The sequence below is a fragment of the Colias croceus genome, chromosome 1, assembly GCF_905220415.1.
Source record: "Colias croceus chromosome 1, ilColCroc2.1".
In the NCBI taxonomy this organism is placed as follows: Eukaryota; Metazoa; Arthropoda; class Insecta; order Lepidoptera; family Pieridae; genus Colias; species Colias croceus.
The window spans coordinates 3,538,631-3,565,666 of NC_059537.1; the positions used below are offsets into that span (position 1 = coordinate 3,538,631).

Below are 27,036 nucleotides of genomic sequence, written 5' to 3' on the forward strand. Positions count from 1 at the left end.
CAGATGACATTAGCCGGCACAGCGTTGTCGACTTTTGATTGGTTGATTATGGAAGCGTTCATTAAAGCATCTCTTAAGGTTTAAATATGTATATTATAACGTACAATTGAGTATTGAAGAAAATAAAAATAAAACATATTCTAAATGATATCATACGCAGAACAGGGTTATCTTATCATTTGTTTGTTTTTTCATTCGTATATTAAATTTTATCGGTTATTATCAAATGTCGATTTATAGGAGTGAGAAGCTCTCGGAGCTTCACTAGCACGTACAACCACCGATTTTGGCAGTTGGCTTTGCTGTCAATTGGAAAATGGCAGCGACGAGTGTTGTCGTTCTCGACAGAGGCAATAATACAACTTGTACCGTAAATCTTTTCGGTAAGTAAAATTATAAAATTATCCCCTATAAACATTAGTAATAACTAGTGAACAATATTGATTTTTTTTGTGTTTCCTTCACGATAACACTGTAAAAGCCGGATAACCTGAAAAAGTTTTGTTTTTTATTTATTTTCAAAAGATGCGCGGAACTTTTAAATTTGGTTTCACAACATATAATATTTTGTAATGATATGAAATAGGTCAAATCTTAAGTAATAAAACTATTTATTGGGTTTTGGTATCAGGTTTAGTATAATAGAAGGTAACAAGTTTTTTTTTTATTGAATAGACAAAGTTGTTCGCGGCGATTTGACCTTGGTTATTGGATTGTAGGAAGTAAACTGTAGATACTTCTAAATTGTAAGTGATTATTTGATGTACTCACAAAAAATTCTCATAAGTTGTGTAACAACATTAAATAATTCAATTATAATTTATGTAATAAGTTGATTAAATACAATATAACTTGTTATGATCAACATATTATTTTAAATTAATTAATAAAATATATTGTTTTAGGTGCAACAGTAGTATCATGGCGAGTTAATAATCAAGAACAATTATTTGTTAGGTAAGTGATAATTTAATTAAGGTATCATCATTTAATAACTGAAATTTACATAAATTCAAGAGACATAAATAACTAATAAACACTAGCAATATAGAACAACATACATACCTATATTCAAATTAATACATTACCGATAAATTAATAAAGAAGAGCAAAATATCATATATAAAATCAATCTTACACTTTTTTATTATATAATCACACATAGGTACACCAAAATAATCAACATTGTTACATCTTAAAATTAAAAAAAATCATACAATACGTGCCAAAACTCAATTTTTAAAAGTTAATTAAACTTATCATGGGTTCAATTATCTATATGGATGTTTAAAAACAATTTTATGGTTTGATAAAAAGGTGATCAAGGTTACTTATATTACATAATTTACTATTTACAAATTGGTATAGCGTATTTTAAAAACATTATACTTTTATGGGTTTTTATTAAACATCTAGAAGTAAATGTTTGTAAATATATTGGATAATTAGAAATAAATAGTATTCTTACTAAATAATTATTTTTGCAAATTTGCAATAACTGAAATGTGACTGTATTTTGTAAATTATTATCAACTAGAGGTCCGCCCCGGCTTCGCCCGTGGTATTTCGCAATAAATGTAGCCTATGTCTTTTCTCGGGTATCAAAATATCTCCATACCAAATTTCATGCAAATTGGTTCAGTAGTTTAGGCGTGATTGAGTAACAGACAGACAGAGAGTTCCTTTGGCATTTATAATATTAGTATGGATGTAACATTATGAATTGAATTTATAATCCTTACATAATATTATGTCTATAATAAATTACAATAGGCAAAAATAGGTAATCTAAAGTAATGCCAATTACTGCATAATCGCAATCTACATAATAAATAAGAATTTATTTGAGACTAGCTTTCCGCCCGCGGCTTCGCCCGCGTTTTCAAAGAAAAACCCGCATAGTTCCCGTTCCCGTGGGATTTCAGGGATAAAACCTAGCCTATGTTACTCGTGGATAATGTAGCTTTCGAATGGTGAAAGAATTTTTCAAATCTGCCAAGTAGTTTCGGAGCCTATTCAATTCATACAAACAAACAAACAAACAAAAAATCAAACCTTTCCTCTTTATAATATTTGTATAGAAAAACAAAATTAATACAATACTTAAAAAACCTACTTCTTAAATTTCGATATAATGTTATCAACTCTATACATGCCTACACAGAAAAACGAATGTAAAATTGTGTCCTTCCTAATCTCGAAAATTCTAGTAACAACTAAACTAAAACCACAGCTAAAACTTAAAATATTTATTACATAGGTATTATCTAATGAAAATTCTAAGTTGTGCTGTGTGTACTAAGTATGTATTCTAAGTGCATGCTTGGATTGTGTTGTAAAATGAAGAGTTAAGCTTTTCTTGAAAAGCACAGTCAAATGATTCGTGACTATTTAAATGAGTAGGTATATTTTATGTTTCTATATGTATATAGGTATGTAAATAACATAATATTTAAACAGCGCATTTATCGATTTTAAAAAGATTTTCGCTTTCAACTGTAAATATTTCTTCCCGAAGACTTATATACATATACGAGTATAATAATATTGTATGTTTATGTACTATTACAATTGATAAGTGTAGGTAATAAATACGTTTGGGCACCAAGTCACCAAAAAAAAAGACGTGTGGCACTCGGGGACTGCCGCGGTAAAGCTATTGCATGCTATGCCTTCAAGCCACACCTGACACCTCCGAGCCCGTCGGAGTGGAGAGCGTGAGGTTTTTTCGTTACGGAATTTCTCGATTCGGTCCCCGCGCTCAAGGCCCGCGATAGAAGCTATGCAATAGCTTAAAAATATTTTTATGCCTTGCGTAATTGAGCCCGTGCGAAGCCAGGCCGGGCTTTTTATTTCCAAGTTAGTTTTTATTGTAGGTTCTAAAGCTCTAGATTGAATGCATAGATGGCCTAACGACTAAGTAATGATAATTTAGTTTTTAAAAATCGGATTTAAGTTTCAGAAATAATCTATAAATAACGGCGTTTTGAGATAGCCGCAATATACTACATAAATTTAATAGCGATTACAATTCTTTTGTAAATTTTCTAAAGCCGAAGTAAAAAGCAAAGAAATTAAAAAAAAAAAATGTCTTCAATAAGGCATATTAACTTTCAATAATCAATAGCCTTTGTGTTTTCTACACCTCATTGTATATTATTTTCTTGTATATTTTAATAGAAATGAAACAACCCTTCCGATACTTTTTTTAATGGTTCATATACACACATAATACGTAATATAAGTTGCATGCATAAATTGCATAATATGTAGGAAATGCCCGTCCTAGTACAAACAGGAACCAATGTATCTCTGTCCTGTTTTATTATGTAGATGTATTCTATTAGGTTCTATGTATAATTGTTATACATTTTACGATGACATGTGCTCCAATATATTCAATTAACGAGCTCTTTTTCTGAATAATATAACAATATTTCATATTTTTTATGGATGGAACTTTTAATGGCGATCTGAAAGGGCACTTTGTTGTTATTCAGTGTTTCCGAGAGACACAATTCTATATTTTATAAATGACAAAGATTAATCATTAAATACGTTAAAAGGTGTACCAACGAATGGTAAACTAGCGTGTGTAATATGGTATATTTTATCATAATATTTCTTAGGTTTTGTGAACGTAAACCTAAGAAACTTGCTACATTTTTCGGAATCCATACCTTTTGACGTGAGACATTTTTTCATAATTTAATGCGTATTTTATAAAGATACTAGCTTTCCGCCCGCGGCTTCGCCCGCGTTTTCAAAGAAAAACCCGCATAGTTCCCATTCCCGAGGGATTTCCGGGATAAAACCTATCCTATCTCTCAAGTTGGATCGATCTGCACATGGTGTGCGAATTTTATTATAATCGGTTAAGTGGTTTAGGAGTCCATTGAGGACAAACATTGTGACACGAGATTTATATATATTAGATTATTATTAGATATTATTACAGATACAATAGTATAATTGATTTGTAATAAATAGCTGTTTGAAAAACACCTTCAGTAAAACCCTTTCAAAATGAATAAGTCGGATTTATTATAACGACGCTATCACGGGTTTAATTAGCCAAATAAAAATTACAATTACACACTTTGAAAGGAATGACGTTAATGGAATGAATTTAAATATTAAAGATACTTTGTGACGTATATTTTAAAGCATCAAAAGCCTTTAATTATACGGTTCATAATTATTATTATATGCTGATGTTACACGAAATATTGCTGGTCTTTATTTCTATTCAGGTAAACCTAAGAGGATTGTTGTTTGTCGTTGAATGTTTGAATGCGCTGAAATAAAGTCTAGACTATTCGGAAGTGCTTTTTAGTATTCCTAAATAATATGACGTATTATTATTTTAAAGCGAAGTTTTTGGCAAAATTTGTAGAAGGTTTTATCCTGCTCGTTCTCATATTTGCGAAAAATTGGCCAAATTCCTAAAACTTTGTTAAGAAATTCTACCATTACGACCAGATGTCGGTCTTCGTATAGTTATCTTGTATATTATAATATCATAACTAATTACATTCGAATGTGTTGGAAATAAAACCGCGACCGTGAATATATCCGCCTAAAACTTAGCGAATGTCTGTTACTTGCGTGAGGCCCAAAGCGCCTTCTGTTGGTCATAATATACTATTTCAGAATTTGTTTCTATTATGCGTATTTTGTTACAATAATTTTAGAAGTACTAAACAATAATAATCCTCGTATATTTTGATTAAACAACGCAAAGAATAGAAGATTAATTATAGGGATAGGAACAAAAAATAAGCCTTTCTGGACAGGAAGATAGTTATTGATTGACTACCTACAGTGTTTTCTCAAGCTGTTAGGAGCGATAGTTGAATGATATTTTTATACACTAGAACTAGATTATGATTGTTATCTTGGTAGGTACCCCTGCGTAGTAAAAATTACATAGTAGTACAATTATAACTTCGGCGCTCGGCGGTTCAGGATATCGTAAGGAAAAATCTAGTCAATTTTCAATCCATTATAGAATCAAGTTTATCTGAAGTTTGGAACTAAGGTGACGTAATGCCAGAAGGCTTGCAGAGCTATTAATATTGCATTAGTGGTTTTAAAGCGAACGTGCGGCTCTCGGAATAAATATTAGGTTTTGTTCACCTAGGCAGTTCTGGGTTATTGTCTCTGGCAACTTGTATCTGCATTGTTGTATATTACCTTAAGGGGTTTCTGGATACTGTTACAAAGGTTATAAACAAATTATTGTAGCCAGATATTCAATCAAGTACTTGACAGATTTTATAGTTTTGGACCTTTCTGTCCTCTCACAAACGGGACTTATTCCTGTAGTAAACCATGCAGGTATATGGTATTATAAATTAAAATTCACATATTATGTAAATTCTGAATTTTTTACTCCACACAAACAGTTTGTGTGAAAGTCGAATTAATTTTCCGTCCGAAAACAAAATGTAATCAATTCTCAATGTACTTAGAAGTTTTCAGCTCGCAATTAAATCCAGTGTAGGTACTAGTAACGCAATTAATTCGGAATCAATTTAGTGGCGCACGTATTGTTCGGATGCAATTTGGCCCTGGGACAAAAACGCGTCTCGGCCCGCGGATGGCTCTAACAAACGATCCGACTGACGCTAATGATTCTATGAAAGCATAGGGCTGCTACAGTTTTGTTATAAGGGAAATTATATGGAGAAATAATTTACGTATAAGCGACAAAAAAGATGTTAGAATATATGAAATTCCTGCAATTCTAGACTACCTATTTAGTCTTGAGACATTTGTTGAATTTGGGCGAAATTAAGAATTAGATAGTTAGATATTGAAAAATGTAATGATAACATTAACAAGTTATAATTGCACACGCTTTTTTAAAGGGCAGCTTGTCTGCCTGTTGATGTTGTATTACAAAATTACAATTTAAGTAAAAGCGATTGATTTGTACACAGTTATGAGGATTTCAATCAAACAAAACTCTTTTTGGACACGTATACATATAAAAGGATAGTATAATTGTTATATTGGTATTAAATAATATTGCTTCGAAGTTTATAAGTTTTACGGTTTTATTGAGTTCAATTTTTATGTGAGTTCAACAGAATTTTATGTTTTACGTGAATTAATAGCATAGAAAAAACCCAGAATGTAACTCAGATAAAAGTGCTTTATGTTCAATGTTCATCGTTATATTCTATTATGTCAAACGTATATCGAGAAGAATTATTAAAGAATGAAGATATTATCTGTAAAATAGATTCGATTATTTGCAAGGTAACCGTACGGTATAGGTTTATAGACGACCCTGCGGATGCTTAAACGGTTAACTACTGAAGTAATTCACAAAGACTCTCTGAAACACTCCTGTTTTATACAGGTAAAATAGCCAGGAGGTAAAATAGCCATATTTGAATCTGAATGAAGCTAGAAAAACAATAGATGATTCTTAATATTCTAAAACGTGATCTCGTTGATCAATTTCTTAATAAATAAAATAAAATATCTTTATCCATCTCATAGTAACATCAACAATGTCAAACGGACATTCACATTCCATAGGACAAATAAAATAATAAAACAAATCACTTCCCGTAGGAAAATGATCGTAAATTGAAAACAATTTGTATTTATTATGTCCTTATATTGGATCTACGACCAACAGTGTCATAAATCATTTAGTTTCATCCAAAAGCACTCGCTTCGAAAGGGTCATATTTGTTTAAGTGACACTCAAAATATTGGGATTTGAAAATACAATTCAAGGGTTAGAAAATCTGCGGGAACCCCTGTCACTAGCAAAAACTTTGCCGCCTTCTGCTCCAATATTAAACATAGTTGGTAGGTTTTTGTAAGCGAGCGGCCGGGATCGCTTGACCCTTTCATATCTGGGGGTATCGAGGGCGTGAAATCTTTTCAAATTTTAATGGACCCATTCGACACGGAGCCTGACTGATGATTCGGAGGAAGCTGGATCGATTAATATCACATGCAAATGAAGCGGTTGTAATAACTCCGTGTAAAGTGATTGACGCATTGTCACGGCTGCGGCCTGCCGCTTTTTGCAGCAATTGCTTCTCGGTATTGAACTGTTCTTTACATTGTATTTTTGTTTTTACCTCCTTTGTGTGTGATCTGATGCTTTATAAAGACAATTATTATTCACATGTTTGTAAACATAGTCGGTAGGAATAATTTGTTTGAAAATAAATAGATAGCATAGCATTTCTATAACTTTGGTCGTATATTATAATACTCCTCCATTACCACTTCTGCAAGTAATTATCCAAACAACAGTACCGCTATCAGCTTACAGCGCATTTATCCCGGCGCATTGCTAAATACACGAAACAAACATTAGTTACGGAGAGCAAAGATGCCCCTGCTAGCCTCGTGTTTTTGTGGTCGCGTCTGCAGCCCCGGGCTCTCCCTCCCCCCGGCCGATGACAAATGGTCCCACCCCGCTAATGCCCAGATAATTTTATGCCGTCAAGACAGAGATGACCGGCATACTCCATCCCATCGCTGCATCGATCGCCTCAACGTCCTCATCATTATACGCCACTTCACGGATCACCAACCTCTGAAACGGGTTTATCGCGTCATTTGAATTAAATTGATGATTTCAATCATTAATTAACCCTATTCGGTCTCCATCTTTAATTAATTACGCTAGCTCGGCTCATCGTGATATTTTTTGCGACGTGTGAGCGTACGGAGATTGAGATGTGTGTGAGGGACGGTCTCCGACGTATAATGTGTGTGAGGGATTTATTTGAGTTATTATTTGCACATTAGCGTGGGTAATTAATTTGCTCGGTTCTGTATTGCTATGATTCTACCGGCATACACCTATAATATTGAGTTAGAAAATAAAACATTTGTACGTTACCAATATAAAACATACCAAGAATACATAAATGCGGCAGCTGACCCCTACATATAAATATAACGAAATAACTTTTGAAATTACCTCGATTCCTGTTCTTAGAACGTAATATTATGTGGTGATAATCTATCTCAGCTTTGAAGGTAATAATTTCTACATTGATGGAAGGTAACCAGTAGCCGGTAGGTAATACGAGCAACAAAATCCTGTAGTCCGAGAGACAGTGATTTTTTTGTTACATATAATGAGATTGACTCCTCGTTAAGTACGACTAGGTGTATTAAATCACACGGTGGCGAGCCTTTAATGGTAAATTCTATATATAATATGGAAGCGTCCTTAAATATTCTTTATGCAGTAAATTGCGTAGATGTGGTGCGGGAATTTTAATATTTGTCTTTGCTGTCGAGTCCTTTTTGCTTCGATCGATTAAACTTTTCTGATGTATGTTTTTTATTGTAGATTTCTTTTGAATAAAGCTGGATAATACATGCTAATGCTATTGCATATTTACTACTTACTTTATTAATAATAAAAGTGATATATGACCTGTACCTTTTTAGAAAATTTATTACTTACTTATACTACTTACTTCATTACCATTCGTATTCAATGGATATAAAGTAAGTAGACTTCAATTCCACCAAAATATCGACCTACTTACACACTTGCATCTCCACTCTAAAGCAGACCTGCTCAAAAATCGTCAACAATCAGTGCGTCATCTCTCAGTCCACAAGTGTAGGAATGCCCTCGTCACCCAGCCGACCGGTCACACCCCATTGATTTTACTGAATAGCCATCCTATCAGCTTCCACTCACTTGATCTTGAGCTTTGTGAGCCAAGTTTTGTCTGCCGTGACGTCATAAGGAAACATGATGATGGGTTGCGTAATGTTTTAATGTTCGGTTGTGGCTTTGATTAATGTGATAATTTTAATTGAGGTGTTTGATTCAATTTCTGTTGCAGTAAATTGGAGATTCTAAAGTATGCTATGTATGTAAAATTTTCAATATCTATATTATTGGTGTCAAAAACCAGTAAAAAGATAGTACATATTTGTAATGTAAAATTCGTCGGAAATAGCTGGATATTGAATTGTTGTTATATTGAAGAAAATTCGAAAATTCGTCTAAACTCTCGTTAAATAAATTAGAAAATACGTCTTCATTGTCGAATTTAAAATTGAACTAGTAACTGAACAAAAGATCCCAAACACCGAAAGATTTATATGACACTAGCTGTTGCCCGCAGCTTCGCTTGCGTGGAATATATAAATTTTCATGGTATAAGTTTTCATCCCCTATTTTACCCCTTTAGGGGATGAATTTTATAAAATCCTTTCTTAGGGGACGCCTACGTTATGACATCTACCTGCATGCCAAATTTCAGCCCGATACGTCCAGTGGTTTGGGCTGTGCGTTGATAGATCACTATATCAGTCACCTTTGAGTTTTATATATTATATAGATAATAGTAATCGTAAAAGCAATACGTGATATCATGAATGCTAATAATATCTATTATATTATTGCTGTTAACATTATTATGCATATACTTGTTAACATTCTCAATGCAATGTTATCGCCGCGATGATCGATGGAGCGTCCATTACAATACTATGTACAAAGGATATTATAATAAGAAATATGATTATTTAAATACAGGTGTTATTTTGCACTTTAAGGAATTATTATTCTAAATTTATTCTTAAAATTTGTTAAATTAAAATTAAGTAAGATAACAATTTCATGTTAATTATTTGAATAAATAATCAGTGTTACAATTATTCTAAATAAAGTCCTTGAAATTTGCCAAATTATTAAATTGAAACTTGGTAAAACAACTTGAATATATAGAATAGTAGATGGCAGAAAACACTTAATTCGTAATGATGAAAAATTAATTTCCACACTCCATACGCAATCTCCATAAGAAAACATTTAACCTAATCACATTTACGAACGAGATTACGATTACAACGCTAACAGCGGCGTTTCGAAAGTTTTTGTTACCATAATGAGTTATCATTTGGCGTCAAGAGATGCACGTGCTTGTGCCATTACTGGCCAACATATGTTAGTTTTTTCCCCATCCGTGCGACACCCAAGACATCGATTGTTCCACACGTTAGACGGGACAGCTGCGATGAAATATTAGAAGCGTCCGACCGGGATTTATCGGCGAAACGAGCGTTTAACTCGAAACACTGCCCTAATGGTTTATTTGTGAGACAATGGACTCGGCCAATTACAATACGAAACGAAGTGCATGTCATTCTGAACGTTGACTTAAAGCGACTATTGTCAGTATTAGGGGTGTCGTATCGTTTGTCTCTTAAATCAAGAAGAGGAAAAATTGTGTTCGTTTTAGATATGTTTGATATTTAAATGATGGAAGAAACGAAGAATTTATTTCATCTTTTTAATTATTATCTGAACACTAACCACCAGTTGAATGTGTTATTTAATTACCAAATCGGCGATTAAACACAAGGCATGATTAATATATATTTCTGAATATCGCTTATTGCGTCAATGAGCGCAATAATTTATCACAATTAAGGCTTTCCACGTTTAGTTAGGTATTAACTATTAACGATGGTTACGACCTTTGACTTGTTTCGAAATGCTGAACGGAAGGCTATAATTTATTTTAAATTATTTAACGTTGGAGATCATTTGTACATTGTTGTTAGTGAGGATGATGTGTTCAATAATGAAGCACATAGAAGTACCCAAGTCTTGAACTCAAGATTTGGAAATGTTTTGTTGTCTTCGCATGTTTTTTTTAATAAAACATTTGGATGAACGTCAAAGCTTTTAAAAATTGTGATATTGGCATGTATCTCGAAGACGATTGCCTCTTTACAGGCAACTTGATAACAACCACGACATTTATCATTGATAGCTCTTCTATAATCTTGTAGTATTTGTATTGGGTGTACATTGTACAAATCAATAGATCAGGTAGTAATAAATGAGTATTGCCACATTCAGTTATATTCTCTTTGTTAGACACGTAACAAATTGAATTTGGATTTATGGATTTAGTTTTGTACATACATTATCTTATGATATAGGTACTGTAGCTATGTATTCATTCAATGCAGGTAGTGAGATACTTCCAGTGATTTCAAGTATACATACTTCAAATAACCACCAATCATTATAATGTAATTCTTTACGGTGTACACAGTTTTCCAGCCATAGATTCAACCTACGCGTTCATTGCGTGGTTATTATAATTTTCGTCAGTTCGTGATAGCTCATTTTGTTTGGGCGTGTAATTATTATATCTACGTACAGTCTAAAAGCAATAAATAATAAATGGAATCGACACGCGAATAGCATCTTTTCTCGTGACGATTTAAGATGTATTATTCCGTGTTGAGATGATACAGTGTTGTGTGTCTGGGACACGCGATTGGGTTGTAGACTGTAGTGGCTCGAATGACATCAGCAGGATTTGTCTAGTACAGCCTTATACGGTCTCGACTTGTATGATCTATTGAATGGTGCTTGCGAACAGCTGACTCCGGTGATGACGAATAGTAGTAATGTTGTAGGAACATTACCGAAAATGGTTCGGACAACTTGAGCGGGCTATCGAATATCGATGCTCTCAAATAAATCGACAATTAATTAGATTTGTTTATTTGTAGGATTAACACCGCCTCTGCCTTTAATGGATTCGTTTGTAATGGCTTTAGATTCATTTTGCGATTTAATTATTTAAAAGCTTTCCTTTTTTATTGAATTCTTCGTTTTTGGTTGTTTATGGTTCTAGTTGAGTATTCAATTAGACTAGTAATTATTGCCATGACGAGACTTGGGTAAAGAGGAAATGAGATTGATTATTGTTCATCTTAAAATGAATATCGAAAAAGCGTCAATGATGAAATGTTTGTTGTTGCTCAACAAATTGTTATTTGTTGCACGAAAAAAAGTTTGAGTTTTGCTATAAAGTGTTATTAAAATTACGGTTATTGATTTTAAGTTTTTTTTTTTTAATTATGGGTAATGGCTATTATCTATTTAGGTGATCATTTAATTGTAACTTTAGGTTGGTTACCTATAATTTTAATGAAGCACTAAATGAAACAATTTATTACAGTTCTTTCAAGTATATTTTCATAGTAAGGAATTCTACATCAGATCACAAAATTGTAATTAGCGATGTATTTTCACACATATAAACTGGATTTGAACTTGCGACCCGTCTAAGCTTACGTCCGTCAAGCATTTGAATGAGTAATTTATTATTAAAAATAATACATTACTTACTTAAAATTTCAAATAGCCGTGTTGCAAGCTCTTATTGCTTAATTTTTTGTCCGTATTTTGCTGACGTATTACGTGTAAATTTTCCATACTTCATAATTATTATTCATATAAGATAATTTGATAATTTGTTTGCGTACATTAACAATTGTTGATTTTTATGGCTCGAATAATTAATGTACAATGTTTCTAGAAGGAATGGATGCATTGTTGTTTAGAACGAGACGGGCCTTAAAAACAGAAAATCAACATATCATCACCCTTAATAAAAGAATAGTTCATTTATCAGCTTGTATTATGTATCATTACAACAATACAAACTTGAATTAGGTATCTATACATAAAATAAATCTGTAGAAGGGTCAATTCTGTACATTGAAAATATTGAAAAAATAAATAGCAGGGGGTGTTCCTGGATCGATACCAAACCCAAATATTTGATTAAAAATTTTTTTGTCTGTCTGTCTGTCTGTCCGTCTGTCTGTCTGTCTGTCTGTCTGTCTGTATGTGAAGGCATCACGTGAAAACTAACGGTTAGATTTCGATGAAACTTGGTATAATTATACCTTATTATCCTGGGCATAAAATAGGATACTTTTTATCCCGGAAAAATACTTAGAAAAAAAATTAATCTTAATTTTTCCGCGCGGACGGAGTCGCGGGCGGAAGCTAGTTTTTAATATAGTAGAAGACTACTAATTCACTTTGCTGTAGTTAATGCAGTAAAACAACTAATTAGTACTGACAATTTGTTTATGTGTATCTCTTATATTAAAATAATTTATTGTGACTCTTAGAATGTGGATAATTAGTAGCTCTAAAACGTGAAGTAGGAGACCATTGGTTTGTTCTAATCCGCTTATCTTGTGGCAAATGGCCCGGGGGTGGGGCGGGCATATTAATCTGCTGTCCGCAGCATCTGACTCTGACCCCTGTCGTGGTGTACCCCACGACGTTTGTCTTTGTCGGCTTGCTTTATGGCTATTTGTTTAAAACCGTTAAGATTTGTTCCCCGAGGCAATCAGTCCTGCCTGAACGCCTTTGTTAGTAGGCTCTATAACGCTTTTCGCAATGTAGCAATAATTAGCAGTATCGACGTTTTTCGATATTTAAATATTATTTTATGGATTTGATTTTTAAAATGTAGGTCTCCATCAACTATGAACTATGGATATGAACGGATTTGAGGCATTTAAATTATGGATTATGAATGATATTATTTTTCATCGCAATTAACTCAAGGCTCTCCGCTCTATGCCAACAAATTATAATAGTTTCGAACGTATAAACGTCAATGTTTTTTTAACTATGTTCGTGAGCAAGTTCCTCAGAACAATCAGTACCCTTGTCTAAAGTTTCTATTACTTATGTGCATAATTATAATAATTTGACTCATAAAGTAGATGGTAGATTAGGGTGTTACTGGTCCCGCGTTGTGCCTACGCGTCACAGATTATAATATTAGTAACCATTTTAACCTTACGCCATAGCTTTAACGGCTTTGTTTTACCATTTATGTACCACATGGCAAAATCGACTATTGAAGTGAAAGCAAGCTATACATTGTTCGGAGATTATTATCTGGATAAATGCAACTTTGTGGATGATTAGTGTTAGTCTTGAGTCTAGAAAGTTACAAAATAGACGATAAATAAATACATGGATTTTATATTTTTTTAGGTACATATTTGAAATTTTAATATTTTCTTATTTCATCCAACTTCTTGGTCCCTTTGTATAATATCATGATAATATATCGATCGTTGTAAGGCAACATTTTCAGGATTTCTTAGATCCTGCTCGCTTTGGGGAAAATATTTACACAATGAATCAACAGTGAGTCGCATCTGAATCTTAATTTTGACCCTAATACGTAGTATTTATACCAAGAACTTAGCAGGTGGTCAAATGAAAAAATAGTAATCCTATAATTGAGACTGGAATTACAGTCACTACATAATGTCGTTGTAACGTCAATTTATAATTAATAGTGGTCATCGATACTATGCCGTCGTTAATTATGTATTTTTTTTAATTCCTTACTTACCGTGAATTACATTTAGAAATGCTGTAGCTTTTCTTATTTTGGGTAAACTATGTCTCGATCATCAGCGGCAACTATACGATAAAGATCTTATTTTTAATTAACCATCGAAGGCAGCAACAATTTACTCGTGAATGACAGTTCTAAAACGTCTAATTACGGTATGTCGCATCGCCTGTGCGACCTTTAATTTGTAGTTGCTTGCACTAGCTGTATCCAGGTATTTTTTTCTTTTTCCATTAAACCAGTTTATGGCCTCCTCTTAATATGTCAGAGTAACACGCTCCAAGTCATTAACTCGGTAGCTTCAAGGAGGTTTGACTATTTTTTCCGACATAGTTTTAAAATTCTTTTTATCTGTTTTGCTAGAGAAAATAATTAGATTATTCATTGAGCGGTTAAGGGTACTTACAGAATGTAAACTTCAATTTGAGAGGATTAATATAAATAACAGCTTAATAACGACTGTAAATGTGTATTGGTAAGTACTAAATATTATTAATATATTTTAACGTTATTAACCTTAATTAAACTGAATACGGTCAGTTAATTAGCTTTTTTTTATAGACACACCAGAAAAGGTTTCTCCGATATTCAGATCGATCGTCAGAGGTCTTTATATCCAAATTTACCGAATACTTTTTCTTTAAAAACGTTTAAGTATAAATTAAAATTAATAACATTCCAAGTAATTAAAAGAAATTAAATTGTGATAATGGCGATACATTTAATTTTAATAGGCTTATCCGCTAATAACGTTCAGTCGTTTTCACGTACAGAATAAACCGGTAATTGGTATAACAATTTTATTGTGACTCGCTTTTTTAATTTTATAACTTCCCGGCGAAGTCCTGACTCGAATAGATATGAGCCTCGGTATTAATGAAACACCATTCATGGGCATAACAGGTTCTATTCATTACTCGAGTAATTACAAGTTTGCTTATCATTGAATAGTGTATCGTAGAAGCTCCCGAGCGCATCTCACGAGAACTTATCAACAATGTTGAGAAATTTTAATAGCTCAAGTCACATATTCGATTGGTTCATGAAAGTCTACAACAATAGTATGAGAGCGACATTGTTTGATGCGCTTTTTGTGCGATATCCCGTTCGGATGAGCGCCTGCTATGATTATTGCCTTCGAATCTCACAATCGCGTCTGTAATCTCATTGTTTAACTCTTTTATAAGATTAAAAATGGCAGAACTATAAGATTATATAAATTAATTGCAGATTGTATGGATACAATTATTTTCTTACTAGCTTGTGGCATCTTTATTGTTAAAACAAACGCTGTGTCCATAATAAGAAGTTTCACAAACACTTTATCAGTTCTAATGAAGATATTATGTTTTATACAAGGATTCTATCACGTAATAAGCTGGCCATTGATGCTTAATAACACCTCTAAGTGATAGTGATTATTGAAATCGATCATTTGAAACGAAGGTATAGTTGGCATTCGGTGGGGTTGATGATGGAAGTATGGAACGAGTTTCCACGGCGGTAAAAACTCGGTCGGTGCCAAAGTGGGAATGTATCGAGCCCGTCGGCCGCCGCTCATGAAGGAATTTCACCCGGAATCTCCAATTAAAACTTTATCTAGTCCCCTCCGAATCGTGATTTCGTGGAATCGCACTAGCAGATTGTCGCCTGAATCGCTAATCATTTAGTATTTTTTTAAATGGTCTGCCAGATATGGGACGACTGAAGCGGTCGTCGATTGGTAGGAGATGTCCATGGTGAATCACAGGGGCACAATCGCGAAACATGTCGTTAATGTTCATGAGTTTAGGACTATTTATCGTACAGTAATTTCTTAATCATAATAATCTATTAGAATATTTCAGGAAGGATAGAGTTTTGAACTGTTCAATACAATGTTAACGTGGAATTGAACGTTAGAGCTCATGGCCCTGAAATGTCATATCATCTCGTCAAACCGGTGTTAATGCCATTTACAAAAATACTTCCATACTCAATATTATATGCGATACTCATTATGAGTTAGTAACTAGTAATTTAATGTAAACTAGGGACGTCTTAGTGAATTAATGCAGTTAATAAGCGATCAACATAGTTGGATAGTTAACGTACTGCATATTGAAGAGGTGTTTTATAGTTCAGGTGACAAGCTGGTGGCTGATCCAGAATCTAGATTATTGGACATTGTTATAGTGGCTTGCCATTTAGGTTTCTTTTTGTGTAACACATTGTTTGCTCATCAGAATGATATAAATAATGGAGTTGTGCAATTTGTTCGTAATTAAGGTTACAAGTGTAGATCAAAATACTAGGATTAATATGTTTATGTTCACAAACTATTATCTATGGTATTCGTGGTGTCAGAAGTGTACAGCTGCCGTTTGGTTTATATCAAGTCTTACCTGCGTTTGCTTATAATTCACTTCGTATAACTATCTGCGTAGGCGATGTAATTGTGAATTTTCTAAATCAATTTGCATTTTGCAATCTATCAAAAGACCGTAGTCAATTATATTACTCAAAGTCTGTTGACGAATCCATGTTTTCAAGCTAAGGTATCTTTGTGTCTACAAGGTGGAAAAACAGCCATTATATAATATATTGTTTTACATATAAAATTGAAACTATTAATAATGTTGTTCAGTTTATTGTGAACTCGATCATGCAAGGGCTAATCTTATATTTTAATGACTTTATTACGGCATTGCCCGCAATTGCTAGTAATGCAACCACTTAAACTTTACCTTCACCACATTAAATATTTAACGCTTTTTTAATCCAAATGAAATTATCAGACCGATAACTGTTTGTGACAATGTAAATAAAATGGTAACTTTATTAAGCGATAACTTCATCCTATGAATTAACATAGCTGAACTGTTTACGCATTTATTTAATTTATGGACTTAATATCGTACCCCGGTTTATCTTTCATATTTTATGGCGTTTGTTCATTAAGCAATGATAAGGTACTTTTTTAATTGCTATCCGATATCTAAAGACGCTGCATACTTTATAGTTTTATAGATCAACATAATACTGTAATATGTGCGGACTCGATTGCTTACAGATGTTCATGGAGAGAAGAAACTGTTTTGGTGTCCTTTAATGACGTTTTCATGTTATTATTACTGCTTAACTACGTTATCTATAAACGATAAGCAATAAAATGCGAAAAGAAATTAAACATTGAAAGTTAATTGTATTAAGTGTTTATCGATCAAGCCCTATAAAGCCTTGGGAGAAATAGTAGCCCCATTGTAGAAATGATTATAATTATACCTACATTGGTAAAAGTTTTTGATATCATTATGTTTATGATGTGCAACAGAAAAGAAGTTAAGGGGTAGTAGACCTAATGAATTTAAAGTTTTAAATATATATATTAATTACCATTAATTGTTAAATTATTATCGATCAATAAACTGCTAAACGAAGACTACCAAACCGTTCCAAATTCCTGTTTTCACATAGCTTCTTTAAAATTAATTCTAAAATTGCGCATAGTTCCAATCCTTAGAAACGCGCGTCCAATTATATCCCCAAGAGCTATCTCATCCCACTCGTCGATTAATTATTATAAGTTTATCAGGACGTGAAGGCACAAGGCACACGGCACAAGATATCCAACGCTAAGATGAACGCGTTCCGCGCGGCGATGACATCTGCCGTCGAGTCGTCCGTCAGTTGTCCAGTCGCGAACTCCGAAATGCTAAAAATGGCATAAATAATTTATACGCGGCTTGCTCGGCTCCGTTTTTGTCGCGACGTAGCGCTGACCACTGATGCATTTATAATATAAGGGTGCTTTTTGCAGCGTCCCTCGGCCGCGTTGGAATGCAACCGCTAAAATTGATCTTGTTCCAAACGTGAGGAGGAAAGTAATGCTGGCCAGCATACGGACTGTTAGCAATAACTAGTGTTATGAATGATGTCTGGTTTCTTTAAGATATGATTCATTGTCGTTTCGGAAATTGATCACTGGTGTAAGATCTATGACATTGTCGGTCATGAACACGAATGGTTGGAAACGTTTTATCTTAGGATTTAGTAAGACAAGGTAATGATTATTATTATTTGCTGAAATAACATTATATTAAATTCGTGTGAATATTTGACATTTTGCAAGTTTAACATCAACTTTTCACAGCATTTTGAAAATTGATTTGCAATGAAATTCAAACACAAAGTCATCTAGGTATGTTTCAAGGAAGTGGTTTTATGCCTATTAGAGCTGAATAATTGAATGAATCGGTCATAGTAAGAAATTTACCTTCAATTTACTTTTAATGAATGAACAATTTTAAAGGCAATAAAACAGACCATGTCTGATACATTGAAATGTGAAGATCTCATTTGGGATAGATTACCTATATTCGTTTTACGTATCTCCATTTCAACGTAGGTAATGGTTTAACAATGAATTGCCTCTGTAAAAAAAAAAGACGGGTTGCACTCCGGGAGTGCCGGCAGAAGTGAAAACTTGATTATTAACGTTCAGCATGTTAGATATTTTGGAATGGTATCCGTCTTACGCATGGAATATAAGGGCTAAAAAAAAATCCGTCTTACGCTTTTTCGATCAGGCCACGTGTCCTGACGCGAGTTTAAGATTTTATAATACCCAACGCCGCTAAAGAAGTTTTCACTTCAAAATTAAAAACAATTTTTTTTGGTATAATAAACGTACTGTGCGTGTCTATGATTGAAAAATTATTGCCAGATACAAAATGGTTACACTTACATAAACATATACCTTTATAATATTAGTAATAATATTTATTGTTGTCTTGATTGTTGTTATTTTCAGCAAAAGTTTGCAATCAAACTCATTTATATGCTAGGTATTTTCAGCTTAAATATTGATGTTACAGTATGTATTCACGTTGTTCATAATAAAGATATTCTCATAAGTTTACGGGTTTTTTTTATTCAAATGTGTGTTGCCGTGGCATTCGAATAAAATGCCAGTTTAAGATATCTCAGGATTCTTTGAGACGAACAAGGCTTTATTGGGTGTTTTTTCTTCTACCAAATAATGTCCTGCCGCCGTGATCAAGTTGCCTTCTTAGTTCTTCATTTGGTAGCTCTAAGTATTCTGGAAAATAGACGATGTTTTAAATTAGTTAAAATAAAATTTTATATTTTCCCGAAGTTTAAGAACAAATTGTGAAAGAATTTAACAAAAGTTTAAACAAAAGGTTGAAAAGAAAGTTCTGTATAAGAAAAAGTAAATGGAAGTTTTTGTAAGTTAGTTTTAAAAGTTAACAAATTTTCAGTGATGAATTAATTTAACAGAGATTTCGGGAAACGATGTGATTGTTTATTTTCAAATATTCAGTTCATAGATGAAGTTTAAGGAACTATAATATGTATTATATTCTGAACAAAACAATATTATTGTATCATCTGTGGGCTTGATAGGATTTTCCACTTTTCCAACAATAGAATAACAAAACTTATGTAAATACAAATTTTGATCAAGATATTTTCAAAACACAGTACCTACATTTTTATACAAACCTCAATTTCAATTGTGTTAACTTTTTTTATAAAACAATGCAATTTGTTATAAATAGATGAACATTTCTAAGATTTACCGTTAGCTTTATTGCATTTTTACAAATATCTGAATTTAAAATTTTTTATTGTTTTCAGTAAACAAGCAATATTCGATGGCAAGAGGCCGATCCGAGGGGGAGTACCTTTTGTATTCCGTAAGTATTTATTTCTAAATTTTATCTATTACCAGCTTTCCACTCTCGGTTTCGTTTGCGAGCATGTCAAGATATTACGTTACAATCTTCTAAATTTTTATACCCTATATTACTTTCAGTGTGGTCTATATATACGTATATTATTTAGATTGTGGCAATTGCAACAAGTTGTACTTAGTCTTCGTCTTTCGTCATTATGGCCTATTTATGAATATATCAATATTCATCCAAATTCGTACTGTAGTTTAGACTTGAGATATGAAATAGTAGTAGGAATAGAAAGGTGTTAATAGGAAGCTTATATTAAACAACTAAAAATTCACAGTTCACCATTAATTAAACTTCGATTTATGCTTTGGTACGACAATAGCTTTAAAATGTCTTAAGTGAATAAAATTAAGATTGAATACGAATGGCTTTAATCACAGAATATCTAAAAGGTTAATAAGAATACATTATGTACATTGTAGATACAAAAAATAAATTAAGGCTCCTTAGCCTAATTGTAAATTCAAAAGCGTTCAACCAAAAGGTTTTGAGATAAAGCCTGTCTAAGTGTAGTCAATACGCTTTACTTAATCGTAAATGCTGTCTCCGTAATTATCAGCTCGCAAATGCTAGACATCGAATATCGCCATTTTTAATTTCTTCGGTAATAAAAATTGAAAGTCTTCAATGTTTTTTAATGCAAGGGAACAATATTATCTGTATTAGGTGAGATGAATTTAGTTTTTCTTTCCTTGAACAAATATGTTGTAGGTTTTTCGGAATAGCACTAGTTAAAGGTTGCTCAATAAATTATTTACAACCTTAAACTATAAATTAAGCGATCGGTCTCGCTTGTAACATAAATCCATCTCTGCGCCGACAAAGTATTTCTTAGACGATATCAATAACCGTATTTTACTTAAAGCATCAAGTTATACTATCTTCCCTTGATAGGTAATAGTTTTTTAATGTACTAGTTGTTTCGTAGCATTGGCATATTTAAAATATATTATAGAAAATGCTACGCTGAATATAAAATGATAAAGTTAAAGATTAATATATACATATAATAAATCTGTAGAAGGGTCAATTCTGTACATTGAAAATATTGAAAAAATAAATAGCAGGGGGTGTTACTGGATCGATACAAAGCCCAAATATGTGATTAAAAAAATTTTTGTCTGTCTGTCTGTCTGTATGTTCAGGCATCACGTGAAAACTAACGGTTCGATTTCGATGAAACTTGGTATAATTATACCTTATTATCCTGGGCAGAAAATAGGATACTTTTTATCCCGGAAAAATACGTAGAAAAAAAAAATCTTAATTTTTCTTAATTTTTCCGCGCGGACGGAGTCGCGGGCGGAAGCTAGTTATATATAAATGTATGGGCTATCATAGATGGAAGGTTTGTTAATTGAATATTAAAAGTGCAAAGAACTTTGGTTTATACCCTAGTGGGTATTATGATATAGAGTCTGCATCTGTTTTGCAGTTCAAGTTAGTGCGCAGTCGAATTGTTAAAGTTTCTAGAGCTTTCCATAATGTTTTTGTTTAGGGATGAAATTTAGGTTCTCTTGTGAATTGTGATGTCTCCTATATGTCTGCGAAGCATATTATATATTACCTACCTCACCATAAATTATTTCGATATGCAACTTTCGGTAGGAAAAATAGTTTGGGCATTATACATTTACTCTACTCCGACGTGCTCCATTTATTCAAGGATGATATTATTGATCTCTCATTTGAACAAAGGAAATAAGTCATAACATCTTGATAACACTGACCATTAAACTAGAGAATTGTATCCCCAATTTCCCAGCTAAAATATCGTTAATTTATGTATTTATCCTTACTTCCAGCCCAATTCGGCGACTGGGCGTTTGGGCCGATGCACGGGTTCGCGCGCATCGCTCGTTGGCACGTGGAGAAGATGCCCGAGAGATTGCCCAGCGGCGACGTGGAGGCCATCTTCAGCCTCATGGACGATGACTTCACTAGGTCCATGTGGCACTTTCAGTAAGTGATGTTTTGGGTTTTAGTTTTGTTTAAAATGGTAAACAAATGTCTGATGTTCTCATAATGTAAAACGATTTTCGCTCGTGAATTAATAATTTCAGCTGTATCGATGAGTAAAGGTTTTGATTAAATTTTTGCAAACTTTTAAACCGTGAATACATTGGTTAATTTTTAAAATCCGAACGAGACAATTTCTAAGACAATTACATGTACATTAAAATTTGCGTATTGTAGTAGTAGCGTGTGTAGTTTTCCCTGAATAACTGTTACCTACTGACTATATCAGCGGAATATTAGCACTATCCACATAGGAAAGGAAATTCAGTAAACATATTATCCCAATATAATAAACGACGACTCCCAAAAAACGTCTACATATCACACCATCCACCAGGTTCAGACTGACCTACCGGCTGATCCTGCGCGAAAAGGAGCTGCACTTCAACATCGGCGTGTACAACCCGAGCAAGGAGCTCACGTTCAGCTGCCAGCTGCTGCTGCACACGTACTTCAAGGTGCCCGATGTGAGACGCTGTCAGATCACCGGCTTGCACGGGTGCATGTTTATAGACAAGGTATGTGTTATCTGTGGTTTGGAAACGTTTTTAAAATAAAAAAGGAGGTGTGATGGACCAGGAAACGCGCGAGGTCTAGCAAAGAGTGTAGCTACTGCGCTTTCTAAAAATATTTGCTGCAGAAATTAATTTTTCTTAATAATACCCTACTTTCAAACTACCCTAAATTAAAAAGATCGGTCAAGTGCAAATCAGACTCGCAACACTAACAGTTCGATAAATTCGTATGTTCTGTGAAGAAATGTTGGTTACGGAACCATAAAAAAACTAGAGTATGTAAGCGATATTATATTATTTCCTCCCATCGTGAGAGCCCTGACAGTGTACCTACTTATTACACGCGCGAGCCTGGTCACAAGCAAATCAACGAAAGCGCATTATATTTTCCACAAACATTTCCTTAGACTGCCAATTTTCGCCAATAACATCTTTTTCAAACTACCCTCTTAAGAAATAATCTCCCATATCATATTATAAGGAAACACGCGAGGCCGGGTTAAATATTAGTTTGAATGTAATAAGAATGTACTACGATTCTACACAGCTACCTAATTGATGTATGTAGATAGTTGATAATAAATATCGCAGCTAGTCAACGACTATTAGCAAAGTTGGGTCAAACGTCGTATAAACAACGTCCGAGCCCCTGAGGCACGATTCGTACGAATGCGCCACGAGTCAAAGGAAAGCGGCTTTTTATAGTATTCTAAACATGTTCAAACATGAAAATATAATGACAACTACATTGACAACTATTCATGATTCATCCACAAAAATATTAAATCAAAAGTTACGTCTAACAATAATATATTCGTATAATCTCGTCGCTAGAGTCGCGACGGTGTAATGTACCAAGACACCCGCGAGGTGGTCACCATCAACGAGTGCACGTCACGCATCTACCAGAACACGATGCAGGAGCACATCATCACCAACGTGGTCAGCGGCCGCAAGATGAGGATACAGAAGTATAACTTCCCGGATACCGGTGAGTTTTTCTTTATCATTTTGTTTTTATTGAAGTTATACTTCTTTTGGCGCGATGGAGAAAAATGATGAGAGTGAATTTTTACGATGCGCGCGCACACCGACACCTAAATTTAACAGCATGAAGTTAGTTCTAGATGGTATGAAAATTGATAACTATGTTCAAGTTGTATATTCTAGTATTTTTTTTTCCATAGGTACGCCAAAGAAGTATAACTTCTAACGCGTGTACATACTACATAAGTACACACACTCTTTTTATGTTCATTTAAGTATTCTGTTTCAACCTTATACCTTTTGTTTTGTGTCCGTAGGCCATAAGCCTAGTTGGCTATGTGTGCTTCGATTATATTATACACTAATGTGAATAATGGTTTTAAATTTTAATAATAAATATCAGCTTATCTTTGTACATACCACGCCTAAATAGGCCACTTATAAGGATTAAATTTGTCACTCGTGTTGTCCACGTCCGGATTATACTTGTGAACGCAATAAACAAGAGCCCCGCAGAGCGGGTCTCTGTCGGGTCATAACCATCGCCTTGTGGACGATTGGAAATGTTACTTTTATTCAATTGACAATTACATATCCTACTTATATTACTAAATAATTTATAATGTATGTTACTCTCTTACGCAAAAACGACTGAACCAATTACAATTTTTTAAAGAAATTATAAGAATAAGACATAGGCTACTATGAACAGGAACTATGTGGGTTTTTATTTGAAAACACGGGCAATGTCTCGGAAATCCAGTAATAAATAATAAATTATAATTTGTATGCAATCCGCAGTGATCTGGAACCCGTGGGCGGAGCTGGCCAAGGAGATCCCGGACCTGGGCGACGACGAGTTCCCCAACATGGTGTGCGTGGAGGCCGGCCGCATCGCCACGCCCATCGTGCTGCTGCCCGGCACCGCATTCGAGGCCAGCCAGATCCTGCAGGTGACGTACTGATAAATTCAAAAAAAATTGGTTGTTGGTAAAGTAGGTTTACGATCGAGATGTTTACGTGATAACGTCTTATGATGAGACGGGAGATCGGTCCGTCTCTCTCTCTTGTTATACCTGCGATCGCGCTCGTGAGGTTTTGGTGTGACACAAGTTTCTGAACATGTCACCCGACTAAAACGATTTTAAAGACGTTATCACGTCAAAAGACGTGTGGCACTCGGGGACTGCCGCGGTAAAGCTATTGCATAGCATGCCCGTCGGAGTGGGGAGCGTGAGGTTTTTTCGTTACGGAATTTCTCGATTCGGTCCCCGCGCTCAAGGCCCGCGATAGAAGCTATGCAATAGCTTAAAAGGAATTATCAAAATCGGCTAATAAACATACATACACATAAAAATTAAAAATGTACAACCGTTTGTTACGAAAAGGCGTCTGAACTCAGCATTTGGTCGAAACAATGATCCAAACACCAATAGTTTCATCGCTGTTTTTCGATCATAGCCTGTAACTACACTGACCATTACATACTGGACGCATTGTAATTTGTAACTACAAAATTATTCGTCGTAGAATTTTGTGTTTCTCATTCCTATGGCTTTCTACATAACAATATGATATTATAGTAATATATTATTACCACCACGTCCGATAGAAGTGATAACTTAAACATTTATATTTATTTTCATTTTCAGGTTATGTAAATATCGCGTACGCGATCGTACAACCGTCCAGTGGAGCGAAGTCAATTGCGTATGTTTATGACAATATTACCGGGGCGATACAGGCAGCTACGGTCTATATCTGAATAATTGTCTATTGCATGAAACAAACCATAGTTAACAAATACCATAGACAATAAATTGAGATTTGTCACGTCAATGTCAACGTCAATATGGGCGACTTATTTTTTTTCCACAGATTAAAATAATTTAGTTTTTAATGCTGAAGATAATTATTTAGATATCGTCCTCACTCGCGTTACATGTTATTCCTATCTCCTACTCATTGTGTAGTTAGTCTATGTAATTGTAGTAAGCAGCGAATATTCCGTTATTTTAACTGAAATTCTAAAAAATATCAATTAAAGATACAAGAATATTATGGTTGTGTTCGTGTCAGAACTTATTCAAGTTGTAGCTTAACCTATATCCACAAATGATACAAACCTTTGTCCATTATATAATATAGTCCATTGCATTTATAAATAATTTAAATAACATATCCAGCCTCTTCAACGTTAGCATAATGATGTCAATTTTGTATTTTAACTACTAATTAGTAGGATTTTTAATATTTTAATTATTATTAACCTAATGTAATGCCTTAGGCATGTTAATAGGGCGCTAGATTAACTCATATGCAATATTTTTCAATGTTTAAGGTGGTTACGCCCTTTTTAATTAATAATGAATATTCGATACGATAATAGTGTAAAGACATTTCAGTCCATTTTTAATTTTGAAAATAAAAACATGAATTTATAATTTAATGTAACTAAGCAGCTATTTCGCACAAATAATCTTAATAATGATTAAATCTTGCCAATTTTCTTTCAACTCTAGTACTTTTTCCTATTACTACCTGTCTTCCTTTTTTTCTTGTTATCAGCAATTTAAATGCTTTTATTGTCTTATTAATTATTTTTAACATACAATTAGTAATCGATTGAGCATACTGTCAATTTTATCTTATAACTCTTTCTCTACGCATAATACTCATGTAATGTGTTACATTGTTAACTTGTTTTTTATTAAGTTAGCGTTATTTGATGGGTTCCGTAACTTAAGTTAACTCGACGTTCCAATTTCATTCCTATTTACTTGATAAGAATTTTACTTTTTTACTGTTTACAATAAGAAGCATTTGGTTTTAGGGTTAATGAAGTTTTTTCTTGAATCTCGCATGTTAATTAAATCTATGTACATATGTACTGAATCTCAGCCCCGTGAATGTACAAATATTTTTTTTATATAATTCTTTTTCTTTGGATACTTTTGGAGGCTTTTAAAGTATACGAGATAATTGTAAGAATATGTACTTAGTTATAAAGTTCCTCGTTCTGTTTGTATTGAAAAATTGATAACCGTTTATGCGATTTTTGTAAGCTCTCTATAAACAGCCGAGCACATGCACACTATTTTAATGTTTTTATTGTTCCTGAATGTTTTTCATTCTAAATAAAAGTAAAATTATGTCATGTTATGTATTTGTTTTATATGGCGTGTGCTCTGTTTTATTTTAAAAATTGTAAGACATTAATTTTCGTCAAGGTTCGTATGTAAACATAGTTAATATTTGGTGATCTGATAATCGACAATTAGCAACGAAGTGTACTTCCTTAGGTGCAATAAAGTGAATAAGACATTATTTTGAGTTTTCTTTTTTTCCTATATCCACCCTTAATGTTGTAGCTTATAATATATAAACTGACGTAGAAGCTGTCTATGCGAACAAACTAGCAGTTAAAGCTGTTCCGCGTTATCTACATAAACATTACTAAGTATGCTACCTTCACACTAACAGTAACGTACGCATTCACGTACTCCGCAGTGAGACAAAGACAGAATATACATTTAAACAATTAGCCGAAAAGAG

General features: G+C 33.6%; 1 protein-coding gene across 1 annotated transcript; it reads left to right on the forward strand.

Annotated features, from left to right (window-relative positions):
- The first annotated feature begins 307 nt into the window (after positions 1–307).
- On the forward strand, positions 308–26,808 carry LOC123694554 (glucose-6-phosphate 1-epimerase). The gene is made up of 8 exons (XM_045640021.1): positions 308–383; positions 906–957; positions 19,854–19,912; positions 21,766–21,922; positions 22,317–22,497; positions 23,329–23,485; positions 24,283–24,434; positions 25,134–26,808. Exons 1-8 carry the CDS (start codon positions 317–319, stop codon positions 25,140–25,142), a joined length of 834 nt encoding a protein of 277 aa, XP_045495977.1. The 5' UTR covers positions 308–316; the 3' UTR covers positions 25,143–26,808.
- The last annotated feature ends 228 nt before the right edge of the window (positions 26,809–27,036 follow it).

Bases quoted from the DNA above. Each gene is read 5' to 3' on its own strand.
- LOC123694554 (XM_045640021.1), top strand. From the start codon at position 317: ATGGCAGCGACGAGTGTTGTCGTTCTCGACAGAGGCAATAATACAACT. The intron at 22,498-23,328 runs GTATGTGTTATC...TCTCGTCGCTAG, and splicing joins GGTGCATGTTTATAGACAAG to AGTCGCGACGGTGTAATGTA. The intron at 23,486-24,282 runs GTGAGTTTTTCT...TGCAATCCGCAG, and splicing joins GTATAACTTCCCGGATACCG to TGATCTGGAACCCGTGGGCG.